The sequence below is a fragment of the Daktulosphaira vitifoliae genome, unplaced genomic scaffold (genome assembly GCF_025091365.1).
Source record: "Daktulosphaira vitifoliae isolate Bord-2020 unplaced genomic scaffold, ASM2509136v1 Scaffold_3, whole genome shotgun sequence".
NCBI classification, from domain to species: domain Eukaryota; kingdom Metazoa; phylum Arthropoda; class Insecta; order Hemiptera; family Phylloxeridae; genus Daktulosphaira; species Daktulosphaira vitifoliae.
Window position 1 is genome coordinate 5359819 of NW_026099574.1, and position 12653 is coordinate 5372471.

Sequence of the window (12653 nt, forward strand, 5' to 3'; positions counted from 1 at the left end):
TATCTAAAAACTAGTTTGGATTTATGCCTGGAAAAAAGAAAAGGCTGTATATGGTATTTATAGATCTAATGAAAGCGTTTGACAGAGTACCGATAGAAATTTTAAAGTGTGTATTAATGAGTGCCAAAAAGATACATTAATATAATAGAGGAGATGTATTATGACATTTGTACCAGGGTAAAAAGTGTGGCCGCAGTAACAGACGATTTTATGGTAAGAATAAGAGTGCACCAAGATTCTGTTTTAAGCCTTTTTTTATTTTCTAGTGATGGATAAAATTACTAAAGAACTACAAGAAGTGCCGTGGTGGATGTTGTACAACGACAATACTGTTAATACAAAAAACACAATATAATTGTATTTGTACAAACTTAGTCAAAATAAAATGCTTTTAATTAATAAATGTATTTTTTTTACTATAGTATATTACAAACGCTTTAATTAAAGATATATATAAAAGTGTCAGTATTTCCGGAAAATGTTCAAAAGTTAATTTTTTGTGGAAAAGTTATTATTTTGAATCGTCTCCTGTAAGCAGGTAAAGAGTCTCATATTAAAAAAAAATATACCAAATGATAGATAAATACATAATGTATTTATAATAAAAAATATACAGTATTTAATAAGTTTAGTAAAATAAAAATTATTTTTTTAAGTTAAAACTATGTGTAAAAATAAATGATCAATTTACTTTGTTACCTAGTAATATGATATATAAAATTTTGTAAATAACACATTTGGAAACTAAATAATTCCAGTTAGTTCTCTGACTTCGTTAGTTGAATAATTTACGCTCTTTAAATAAATAAATTTAAGACAAATATTTCGAATCTTTTGAAAACTTTCTATATCTAAGTGATCTTTTAAAAATATGCAGTTTATTATAACAGTTCTTGTATATTTCAAGATGAATAAAATCATTCATCATCCATATACCATGTCTAGAAGACAAAAAGGTTAGTAGATTTAAATTATATTTAAATAATTTGAATAGAATGAAATAATTTTGCACCGGTACTACCCCTTAATATTTCAAACTTATTAGTTTTTTGTGGTCCAGCGAATTCTTTTTTTGTTAGATTTATAGATGAAAAATAAAACATTTATTTAACTGACTGATTATACCCAATAATTTTTAATCTATGAAACCAATCTTAATTAAGCTAAAACACTATTTTTTAAATGTTTAATTTATTTTTCGAGCATATTAAAAGTAAAAAATGTTTAACACTTGATAACTTCAATTAATTAAATTTATTTAGGTTTAAGACACAGTAATACTGGCTTTTTTAATTTACCTGACGATTCTTATCAAATGGATTTTATACCGAAATTGCCCCGCGTTAGCCACAAAATGTATTTTGAATCAACGCAACAGAAAAAGATGTCTGCAATTGAAAATTTGAAATGTATTTTGAAAGGGGTCTACGGTGATTATATTCGTCCCCAACGTTGTGTTTTAAAAGAAAAAATGGAGTGTGATCCTCCGAAATTGGTAGAAACTGATAAAGTTGTACCAATGGAAGTGGTAACAGAAAAAATAGAGATGGACATTGACATGATATTAGACCTCTTTAATCTGACTCTTTCAGAGGAAAACTATGTAATGTCAACAAATATCGTAGAAAGTCCAAAGAAACCAATTATACAGCCCGCCAGATTAATATTACCTCAAGTTCATTTTAAATGGACTAAAAGTGTTGAAGATTTATATAATTCTTAATATCACTGATTCATTATAAATGATTTCATAAAAATTTATTTTGTTCGATTTAACGTTACTAAAAATTAATATTTTAATAGTTCTCAATACCTAAAAAAATATTCCTTTTACTATCTCGTAATAAAAAAAAGCTCTTAAATCAATGCAATAATTACATCGGCCTCGTAGGCATCTAATTTTTTCTTCAATAAAACTACCATCTGGGACTTTATTATTAACATAAAATATACATTAATTATTTAAATTTTTCCTTTGTAAAATAATTTTTGGTACTATTTGTATAAACTGTCCTTTAATATCAATAATTTTTTAAGAAAAAACAATTTATTTATTTCAAAATATTAATTGCTCGTGTTGATTTTTGGTTACTAATGTTACTGTCCTCGCATAAATAAAAATTAGAATAGATTATAATCTTTTTCGCAAATTTTTTATATTTTATATGTAATTTTATTATTATTTAATTTAATAGAATTGTAATATTTTCTTTTTGTTACTGTGAAACATTTTTATTCGTATTTTAATATTGTTTTTACTGAAATAACATTTTTTTTGTTCTAAATTCTTAATTTTCTATGTTTTTTTGTTAATAAATAAATATAATATAATTTGTTATATTTTTCTGATGTTCAATTTATTTTACATATTATTCTAATAAAATATAAATTCAATAATTAAAAGTGATTGAGAGAAACTCGACAAATATTTTTTAAAATGATATCATATATTAAATAAGTTTTAAGTTTTATACACTGGACTACACGGAACTTTCATCAGAAACAAAACTATACTATTCTAAATTAACTTTTTGCGATGTTTTCAAATGTGCAATTAGACTTTTTCTATCACTTCTAAGTTTTAATATTATTAAAAAATAGTATTTACATATAAAAAAAAATAATTAAGAACAAAAAAAAAAATTGTTTTAAATTATTACTGATTTTGATTATTAATATGTTAAAAGGAAAATTACATATTTAACCTATTTTTTTAATTGTTTAAAGTTGATTTTTGTAAATGTTTATAATAAAAAAAAATAATTTATTTTATCATAACTTTTTAAATAAAAAATTTTATGAGAATTAAAAAAATTGTATCGTTAAGATTAATATGCAGTCAGAAAGTTTTATAATTACTATTTATTGTAAATTTATTAGAAGAGCTCAATCTTTTTTTGCATTTTTATCGTAATAGATAACTTAAATAGAAGTAGTAGTTATAATTTCCTACTAACTTTTGGTGTTTGAAAAGATTCTGCAATTTATATATTCCAGAATACTTTCAAAAATTAAATTGAAAATGTCCTAGTTTCAATACGCATGTTTAAAGTTTTGACCCCCATTGTATAAAAGGGTATGATCGGATTCACAAAAAAGCAAGTCAGATGAAAGGGGTATATAAAAATTTATTATAAAAAATAATAATATTGATCCATACATTTTTCCAAAAGTTATATAAAATATAAATTAAATAATATAAAATATAAAATCGAGAATTTTTTCACGGAAATCGTACGTTTTTCTTTAACTTTGATGTCTATTTTCACCACGAAGACAAGTCCAGAGGTCAAATTTTTTTTTTTTCAAATTAAAGTATATTACATAAGCATTAATTTAAGATATATATAAAAGTGTCAGTCTTTCCGGAACATTTTCAAAAGTTAAGTTGAAAAAGTTAATTTTTTGTAAAAAAGTTACCATTTTGAAACCCTTCCTGTGGGCTGTTAAAGGGTCAAAAGTTCACAAAAATTTATAAAATTATAGATGAATACCCAAGGTATCTATAAAAAAAATTATATTGATTTGGTCATTTTTAAGAAAGTTATGGCAATTTTAAGTAAAAAAAATTGAAAAAATATCGAAAATTAGTGATTTTTAAATTTATAATTTTTTGGGGGATTTCCCCCATTTACGGGGCACTTTTTTTTCAAGTTTTGAGGGTAATGTCTTCAACTAGATACGATTTGTGATCTTTTGACATATTTTTCATCAAAATCATTTCAGCGAAAGCTGAGATTGAGCATATACAGTCACAAAAAAAAACCCAGCACAGTGGGGTCGCGGCATAGTGGGGATGTTGCATAGTTGGGTCCAGTATAGATTTAATCTGACAGTGATTAAAATCACTATCATAAGAAACGCTTCGATGCAAATCAGTAGATAGTGTTTAATTCTAAGAAATTGGTGGATAATTACAAAAGCTACATTATCTGCTAGTTTCTTATTAATACCCTGATTAAGATAAAGTATGTCGAATGAAAAAGGGATTATTAAAAAATATTATTTCTCATAAAAAAATTGTGTTGATTCGTACACTTTTCAATGAGTTATAGCATTATAAAGTTAAAAATGTAACCAACCCAACCCAACATCAACTCCTATTTCCTTAATTATATCCAGATTAGTAATTATTTTAATTATATATTATATAATTTTTATAATTAATTATTTTCAAATTATTATTGATTTTTAATATGTTAAAAGTAATCATTTTGAACCTACTTCTTTTTGTTCTTTAAAGTGAAAGTTTTAATAAAAAAAAAATGAATTTATTACCATAACTTTTAACTCAACTTGCAAGTTTGAAATAGATATTATTAAATAGAAAAAAATGAAATTGGTAGATTATTTCAAAAACAACAATAACACTTATTCCCTTAATTTTACCCCGATTTATAACTATAATATATGAATACATAATAATTACAGTAATTAAATTGAGTATGAAAGTGGTATTCAATAATATAATATTGTAATTTTTATCGAATTTTCGATGACTTGGAGACGATCGTAGAAATTGAAATGTGCCATGTGCTACACTAGTGTCCATTACTCGATTAGCTTTAACGGCAAGTGTGCGTAAATGTTCGTCCTAGCTATAACACATAGAAACCAAATTGAGAACAAGATTTTTAAAGTCAGTATTTTAGTTTCCTGTTGGTATATATGAAATCCATTTCTCAATTACACATAGAGAAAATATCCATTGCTTTTGAATAATTTTGCTGTCATTAAATAACACATAAAACTAATTTTTTTAATAATATTCATATTTTTATTAATACGGCTCAATTAAATTAATTTAAATTCATTAAGTGTATCAAAAAAAGATTTTATTGTAGGTATACTTCTGAAATATAGACTCAATTTGAACAAAATATGTAGTGGGCCCAATTCAACTTTTCTCTTGTTTAATAATACTTCTATATAAATTCATAGGTAATTTTCATCATAATTAAATGTGTGTATTTCAGAATTAGGGGTTCTAAGTCTCTTTAAAATACACTTTTTGTAAAAAAGGTAATAAATACAAACATCATAAGCCGCTAAAAATTCAGGGGTGTGACTTAATTTTTTTTAAACAGCTTAATATTATTTATTATCATTGACGTATCATTAATGTAAAATGATCCCAGTGCTAGTAATGCCGAAATTGTAGACGACTATAAAATTATTTATAATTATTAACTAAAATACATAGGTTTATTAGATATCATTTTGTTAAAGTATAACACAAGCATTATACAGTAAGAAATTGTTTTTTTACAAAAATATCACTAGATTAGCTTCAATATTGTTATATTTACTAACATTGCTTCTTTCTATGCAATTTTATTAGAAAAGTTTTCGCATATTGTATTGTCTATAATCATTTAAAGACTTCTTAAAGAGTAAATCTTCTTAATGAAAAGAGCCTATCAGCCATACAAGGTAAATTTTAACGTAATGGAATTTTTATAGACAATTTATGATTTTTAATTATTTATATTTTTCGTAAATTAAGGTTATATCATCACCATTAATGACATATCAGAGGGTAAAAAGATAACTAAAATGTTTATTAAATATCAGCATAAAATAACTTTATTNCTGTTGTTTAATTATTTATATTTTTCGTAAATTAAGGATATATCATCACCATTAATGACATATCAGAGGGTAAAAAGATAACTAAAATGTTTATTAAATATCAGCATAAAATAACTTTATTGTTATGAATTTAACATGAATGCATTTTGAAGTTTTAGATAAATTTCAAGAATTTAAATAAGAATAGGAGCGTGGTTGGTGCAGTGAATCAGTCTTCGTCTTAACGCTGAAGTTTAGCTGCGCTGTTTGCAGTTGGTTACCGGTTATATGACCATACGGGAACTTAAATAGTGATACACTTATCCAGTTTAAGGTGTGTACCCTCAGCCAGATTGAGGTTGCGTCAGGTTGATGGCCGGTTTAAAAATCTGTCAAATAAATTATATTCTAAAGAAGAAATAGCAGTGTTATAAATGTATAATTTGTATAGAAATATATTATTTGTTATAAAATAAAATATTCTAATTCAAACGTTTTTTTTGTTTTTTCACTTCTTTAAGCAATATTTTCAATTGTTCTTCTCGTTTTGGAAAAATGTCCGCATTTTTTCCAAAATGTTCAATTTTTAATATATTTTGTTTGTAAAATGGATAATTCAAACCTGATACATAGTCAACAGTGTTTTGTTGAGTATCAATTAAATTAGATTGACGTCATAAACTTTGTACAAGTGAAAATCTAGAACATAAATCATTCGGTCCTAATCTTTAGTAAAAAATTTTAGTCATTTTATTTCACTAATTACTACTAATTATTACTTCTTCACAATATTTATATATGAATGAATCCAGCTAGTATCAAATGAAAAATTGATTGTCTTGCAGTAGCTTTTGTGAATATTGTAAAATTCTGCATGAATTTGATATGCCTTGTGCTTTATAAAGTGAATTCAAAAAAGTTAAATGGATGATTACTTTTGGTTCAAGGTACTAAATCTTAGAATCAACTGAACTCAGATATTGTGCGAAAAACATATTATTTCATTCATTAAGAATAAAAAATTATAACACAACTTTTTTAAAAAATATTTTTTTTATTAATATACTCTTAAAAAATGCCTGAATTTTCAAATTTATGTATTGAAAATTTTTAAAACTTACAATATAAGGAAAAATTTTAATAAACAGTAATAAAAATGTTATATTTGTGTACGAATTTTTAATACTTTATGTCAAATTACAGTACTTGTGTGTAAAAGTAACATGTATATTCAAAGTATCATATTGACGTTTAGGAATTTTTGGATCATTTCTTACAGAATAGATTACTTAGACAGTTATAGAAAATCAAAAAACATTAAGTGCTAAAAACTTAATAAAAAATGGTTAAATTAGAATTTTTAGTTGGAACTATTTTATTTTTGAAAGATAATAATGAAAAGGTTCTATTAATGGTGTTAAACATAGCAGTAACTGCTTCTTTTTACAGATAAATCCTTATTGTATATTTTTTTATGAACGGGTCAGGTATTGTGATTTTTTAAACTAATAGTAATTTTTCATTATAACTTTTTAATTCAGTAATTTTAATAATTAGAATAATTTAGATAAGTATATGTAACACATTTTAGAGGTAAGTACCATCATTTATTAAAGTTGGAATCATTTTATCAATTCTGCTGTCTTATAACCCTGAATTTATATCTGTTTTTTGGTATTTTCACACAATGATAAAAAGTTTTCACAGAATAACAACTCTAAATTCTATGTAGCTAATATTCCATTTTTTTAAAATGAAATAGACTTTTATTAAATTGTATTATCACGGTACTGTATTTTATCATACAAATAAATTTTTTTGTAAAATTGATATTATTTAATCGACTAATTATTATCATTTATTTAACTAATTTTATAATTCATATTTAATATTAATAGTTATATCTTTAATATCTAAATANAAATTGATATTATTTAATCGATTAATTATTATCATTTATTTAACTAATTTTATAATTCATATTTAATATTAATAGTTATATCTTTAATATCTAAATATAACTATTAAAATTGTATCTTAAATCATCAATCATTAATCTAGTAAGGATATTTCAACATTTAAATTTATTTATTGTTATTAAATTAAAGTTTAATAATTATTGTTAATTTATTAACACACTCTTAGTCATAAAAGTTAGTATCACTTAAAACGAGCCATATTTTACTCAACTTAAAAAGGTTCTACATGTAGAACCTTTTTATTATTCAACGTCATATCCCACTAATTTGTCATTTACTAACTTTATAACAAACAGATAATTGATAATCAAGTTTCATTATATTCAGTATAAAATTTTGTACATAGAGTTATATCATAGAGTTAAATATTAGATTTCTGAATAGAGGCTACAAAAATAAAAATTACTTTGAATTTAAAATCGTTATCCCCAAAAGTCTAAAAACTTGCGTTAGAACTTTTTTATTCTAGAGTGAAAATATTAATAGGGCTTGAATTATTTGAATTAAAATTAAAAAATTAATTTAGAAATTAACCAAATATATTATATTTAGGCACTGAAACTGTTTGATATTTTTGGGTTTTCGGTTTTAGAACACGATTTTTGTTTATGTTAGAAAACTCGATTTTGATGGTTTTTTAGAAAAACGGTTTCAGTCTATATATAATATTTATATGCATAGACTGAAATTATTCAGCTTGATTATGGTTTCGGTTTAAAAAACGATTTTGGTTGTATATGGTTTTGGGAAAGAAATAAAAAATTGTCTTATGCATAAGAAAGGAATTTAATGCCTTAAATTCCCCCGAAAAATCCTGAGCATGATATAAATATTATTTATCAACTAAGTGATATGATTAATGATTTTTATTGCAGTAACTTTTAAATTTAAGTGTAAATAGTTGATCTATTAATGAATGATTTTATTTAAAGTACTTACCATTCTTAAATTCCAATAGTATTATAACATTTTAAAATTTCATAAATATGTTAACCAATTTTAATCTCTATGAAAGTGCTTATAAATTAAGTTACATAATTGTGTTTAAATAATTATATTTTATAAAATACAGTATACATAACACATATTACATATTTAATGACAGTATACATAATGAGCGAAGATGACAATAAATAATTAATTATTTATCTATGCAACAATACAATAAGTATTTTAATTCGAGGATAAAGAATCGTATCGACTAATGCCTTACTATACAGTTAAGTGAAATTCAATTTTTTCTCCATTTAAGGTAATAGAAAAATGTAATTGATTTAATAAAGTTAAATTAATTGATAGTCAATGAATGGCGTATTCAGGATTTTAGAGGAGCAATTTTCAATTTATATTTATATATGAAAAATATCTTTAGTAACACTTAAAAATTTGAACAATAAAATTACTTTTATTGTAACATGACATAATAACAAGGTCGGATAGACTAACTAAGCGAAATAGAAAAAAAATTGGCCTGCATCAAATTTTGCTCATCAATTCAATTATTTCAGACAAATTTAATGAATTACGTTAACATTAAGAGAGTCTCAATAATATAAATATTTAAATTTTTCATTTATAATAATGTAAACCCCTCTGGTTAATTAATTTAAATTATACCAACACCTTTAAACATTTTACCAATTATCCGTTTATAATTTGTGTTCTATATGAGTTTGTTGTACAATCTGAAAAAAATTAAATTTTAATAAACCTGCACTTTTCAGTACTTTGCCGGTCCATTGTCGGCTTTTTAATCGTAAGCATAATGATCACCGGCCCACTATGATGTAGCACAGTATCACAATAGGACAGTTTGTCCCTGCATATTAAATTCAATATTTGTTTTAACGAGAAGTTACTATTAATTAACTACTAAGAATATTTTAATATAGTCAGGATTTATGATCTACTGTTATCTTCTCTAAACATAGTAGTTTAAATATTTTCGATTAAAAATTAGAGGTTGTTAATTAATTAATTAATTTTTGCGTAGACGATAACATTTTTTTTTTTACTTATTATTGTTTTTATTTGCCTGATATAATAAATAATATCTATAAGGAAAAATATCACTCGGATATGAGGTTGTGAGGAAATTGCTCTATTTGCTCCCCTAGTAAACACGCCACTCCTAATAAAATGTATCGACGCCAAAATGGTATACCATTTTAAAATTAAAAAATACATTATATATCGGTTAAAATAGACAAATAATCGGAAAATCCCAATTTTGATTGACATTCCTTGAATTCCTGACCCTCGAAATTAAACAATGATAAACGCTATGTTAGCTACAAAATTAATTTAATACAGTAAGGAAACTATTATATCTGTATTAATATAAATTCAAAATACTAACAACATATTTATCAGTACATTTTGTCTATAATTTAAATGTCTTTGAAAGTATATACAGCCGTTACTATAACGAAATTCTATCAAAAAATATATGCCTTACTTGTTATCGTTCTTTACTTTCATAAAATATGTATAAAAACTCGATAGTATAACTCCAACAACCTTAAAAATATCATAAAAGTTCTGGATTACATTTTGAAAACGATAAAATATTTTTATATAAATGGTGATAACAGGTTGATTTAAGTTTTTTTATATTTACAATCTCAACTTTCAAACTGTTTTCAAGAAAATTTCGACATTTTAAAAACGAGTTAGAAACTTTTAACTTACGGATTACATCATTTTTAAATACAATCATTTACGGTTATCATTTAAAAATATTTAATGAAAGTAAAATTTTCCTTGATCATTAACCTTTAAGTTTCAGTCCTTATACACAACGACTTGAAATCGATTCTCATATAACCTCGAGACTCGTTACACTATTCTACAATCTGCTCTTTATAAATATTAATAGTATTAAAAAATAATTGTCGTGTTACAATAATACTATGTATTGTAAGTTATAAGAAAAACTTCATTGTCAACTTTTATTGAAACACTCATGAATTGTAAAAAATATACTTGTAATTTAAGCTGTCAATATAATGTGTCATTTTTAAGTACAGAGGGACAATTTACTTTAGGTTTAATCATTAAAATTAAATTCAACAAATGAATATCGTCGCTTGTCAAAATTTCCTATAGTGTATTGTATATTTTTCGTTTATTAGTACATATTATTGATTCAATCTAAAATCTCGCTTCAAATCTTCACACTTAATATTCAACAGGAAAGGTTTTGTTTATTTTTAAAAAATAATTGAAAATACTTAGGATTAAAAGTTAACATAATATAATTTAGAATAAATTCATTACCTGCAATAAAGCAANCTTAGAATTAAAAGTTAACATAATATAATTTAGAATAAATTCATTACCTGCAATAAAGCGAATGTTAAAGCAACATATTTGATGACGTTCATTCGATTTTTTATTCGATTGCCTAAAACATTATAACAACCTTTTTGATATATTATTCTTTCATCGTATAAATTACGACATAATGCTCCAGACTCTAGTGGTAAATTTTGGCAACATGATACAGGAACTTGATTTTCTGGGAATATAATTAACCAATCTTTTGGCGTATCCACCCCACAACACTCGAGCTAAGAAAACAATTATGAATAGTAACTCATGGATAATATAAAACAGTTAATTGTTATGCTAACGGACTTTTCGCTGTACGTTGGTCCAGGCTTGACGATCAGTATCTTCAAACGAATATCTTCCCATTGAAGACTTAAAGTTATATCTTAGACTATCATTATAATTTTCTTTAGATATAGAAGAGAAAACTGCCAAGAGAACTTCGATTACCAAAATCAATAAAAGAAGTACGGTGAACTAAAAATATTTTCGTGGAGTATTTAGTAATAATAATAATTTAATTATAACATTTATTTTGTAAAATAAACCATATACCACTATTAAAATGTAGTAGTTTTGCTTTTCTATACTATAAAATCCAAATATGCAAACAAATATGACAATTAAGCCTAAAAGTATAAATATTATTGGCGGGATGGTAATAGATGAATTCAAGTAATTTAAAAATCGTCCTAAGTCGGCTATAACTATGATTCCAATTGTTATTAAANAAAATCGTCCTAAGTCGGCTATGACTATGATTCCAATTGTTATTAAAGCAACACCTGTAACCTAAAATAAAAATTGTGAAGTACATAATTAATAATACTTTTTATACTTTATATCTTTTTAATATAAATTATAATATATATATATATATATACAAGGCACTACTACTACTTATTCTCTACATCAAAAAAGTTTTATTAGTAAAAAATGTTAAATGTAGTGAATTTTATAGTAAAAAAAAATAAAATGAAATTTCCAAATAGAGAAATACCTAATAATTCTTTATTTATTTATAATTATAATTTAATGTAAAGCTCTAAAAGTCTTTTTAGAAGCACAGTAAGAGTTTTTACATGGAAGGTTGAGTTAGGTTAGGCTCACTTTAATCTTTAAACACTGGACCAAATTTAGAGTTATTGGCCTTTGTAATAAAACATGCCCCTGGAATCCCTTGAGATGCCCTAGAGTAGGTCGTAAATTACTCTGTATAAAATACTTTATACTTACTCCAAGTATTACATTAAAAATGTATAACAAAAATTTAACTAATTTCAAACTTGCAGAATCCATTTTTAGCTATTAAAACCTAAAAATAAAATAGAATATTGTAGATTTAAAAACAGATATTTCTATCCACAACTAATTTTCAAGAACCGTAAAAAAATAATATAGTGAATTAGCATTAAAATTAAATTGTGTGAATAAAAAAATTACTTACATTAGTTTATAACTTTTAAAAATACACTGTACAATTTGACGGTTATATTTTTATTATTATTAACCAAAATTAAATAATTGATAAAGGTGATTATTTAAATAAAAATTTTTTATTCTAAAAAAACTATTTTTCTCAAAGTTACTACTACATGCCATAATAATCAACCAAAAATATAAAATGAATCTAAACGGTAAAATGTCGAAATAAATGGATAGTAAGTGATTAGCACATTGGACATTTTAATATATATTTTTATAGGCGCAACTCATAATATATTCTTTTTCTCATAGTTGTCTAGGTGATAGTTACTATAAACACGTGTA

The 12653-nt window shown here is 23.9% G+C and overlaps 1 protein-coding gene across 2 annotated transcripts; it reads right to left on the reverse strand.

The window, feature by feature from the left end:
* Positions 1-8659: 8659 nt before the first annotated feature.
* Positions 8660-12645, reverse strand: LOC126901812 (CD63 antigen-like). Of its 2 annotated transcripts, none has more exons than XM_050678610.1 (8): positions 12331-12645; positions 12120-12198; positions 11638-11675; positions 11439-11589; positions 11190-11360; positions 10892-11122; positions 10009-10070; positions 8660-9235 (listed from the first exon to the last, which is right to left on the reverse strand). In XM_050678610.1, the coding sequence occupies exons 2-8, from the start codon at positions 12180-12182 to the stop codon at positions 9214-9216; spliced, it is 738 nt and encodes a 245-aa protein (XP_050534567.1). In that variant the 5' UTR covers positions 12183-12198; positions 12331-12645; the 3' UTR covers positions 8660-9213. The 2 variants fall into 2 exon arrangements, with proteins under 2 accessions (XP_050534567.1, XP_050534565.1); XM_050678608.1 differs by having other exon boundaries at positions 11439-11566; positions 11615-11675.
* Between the last annotated feature and the right edge of the window lie 8 nt (positions 12646-12653).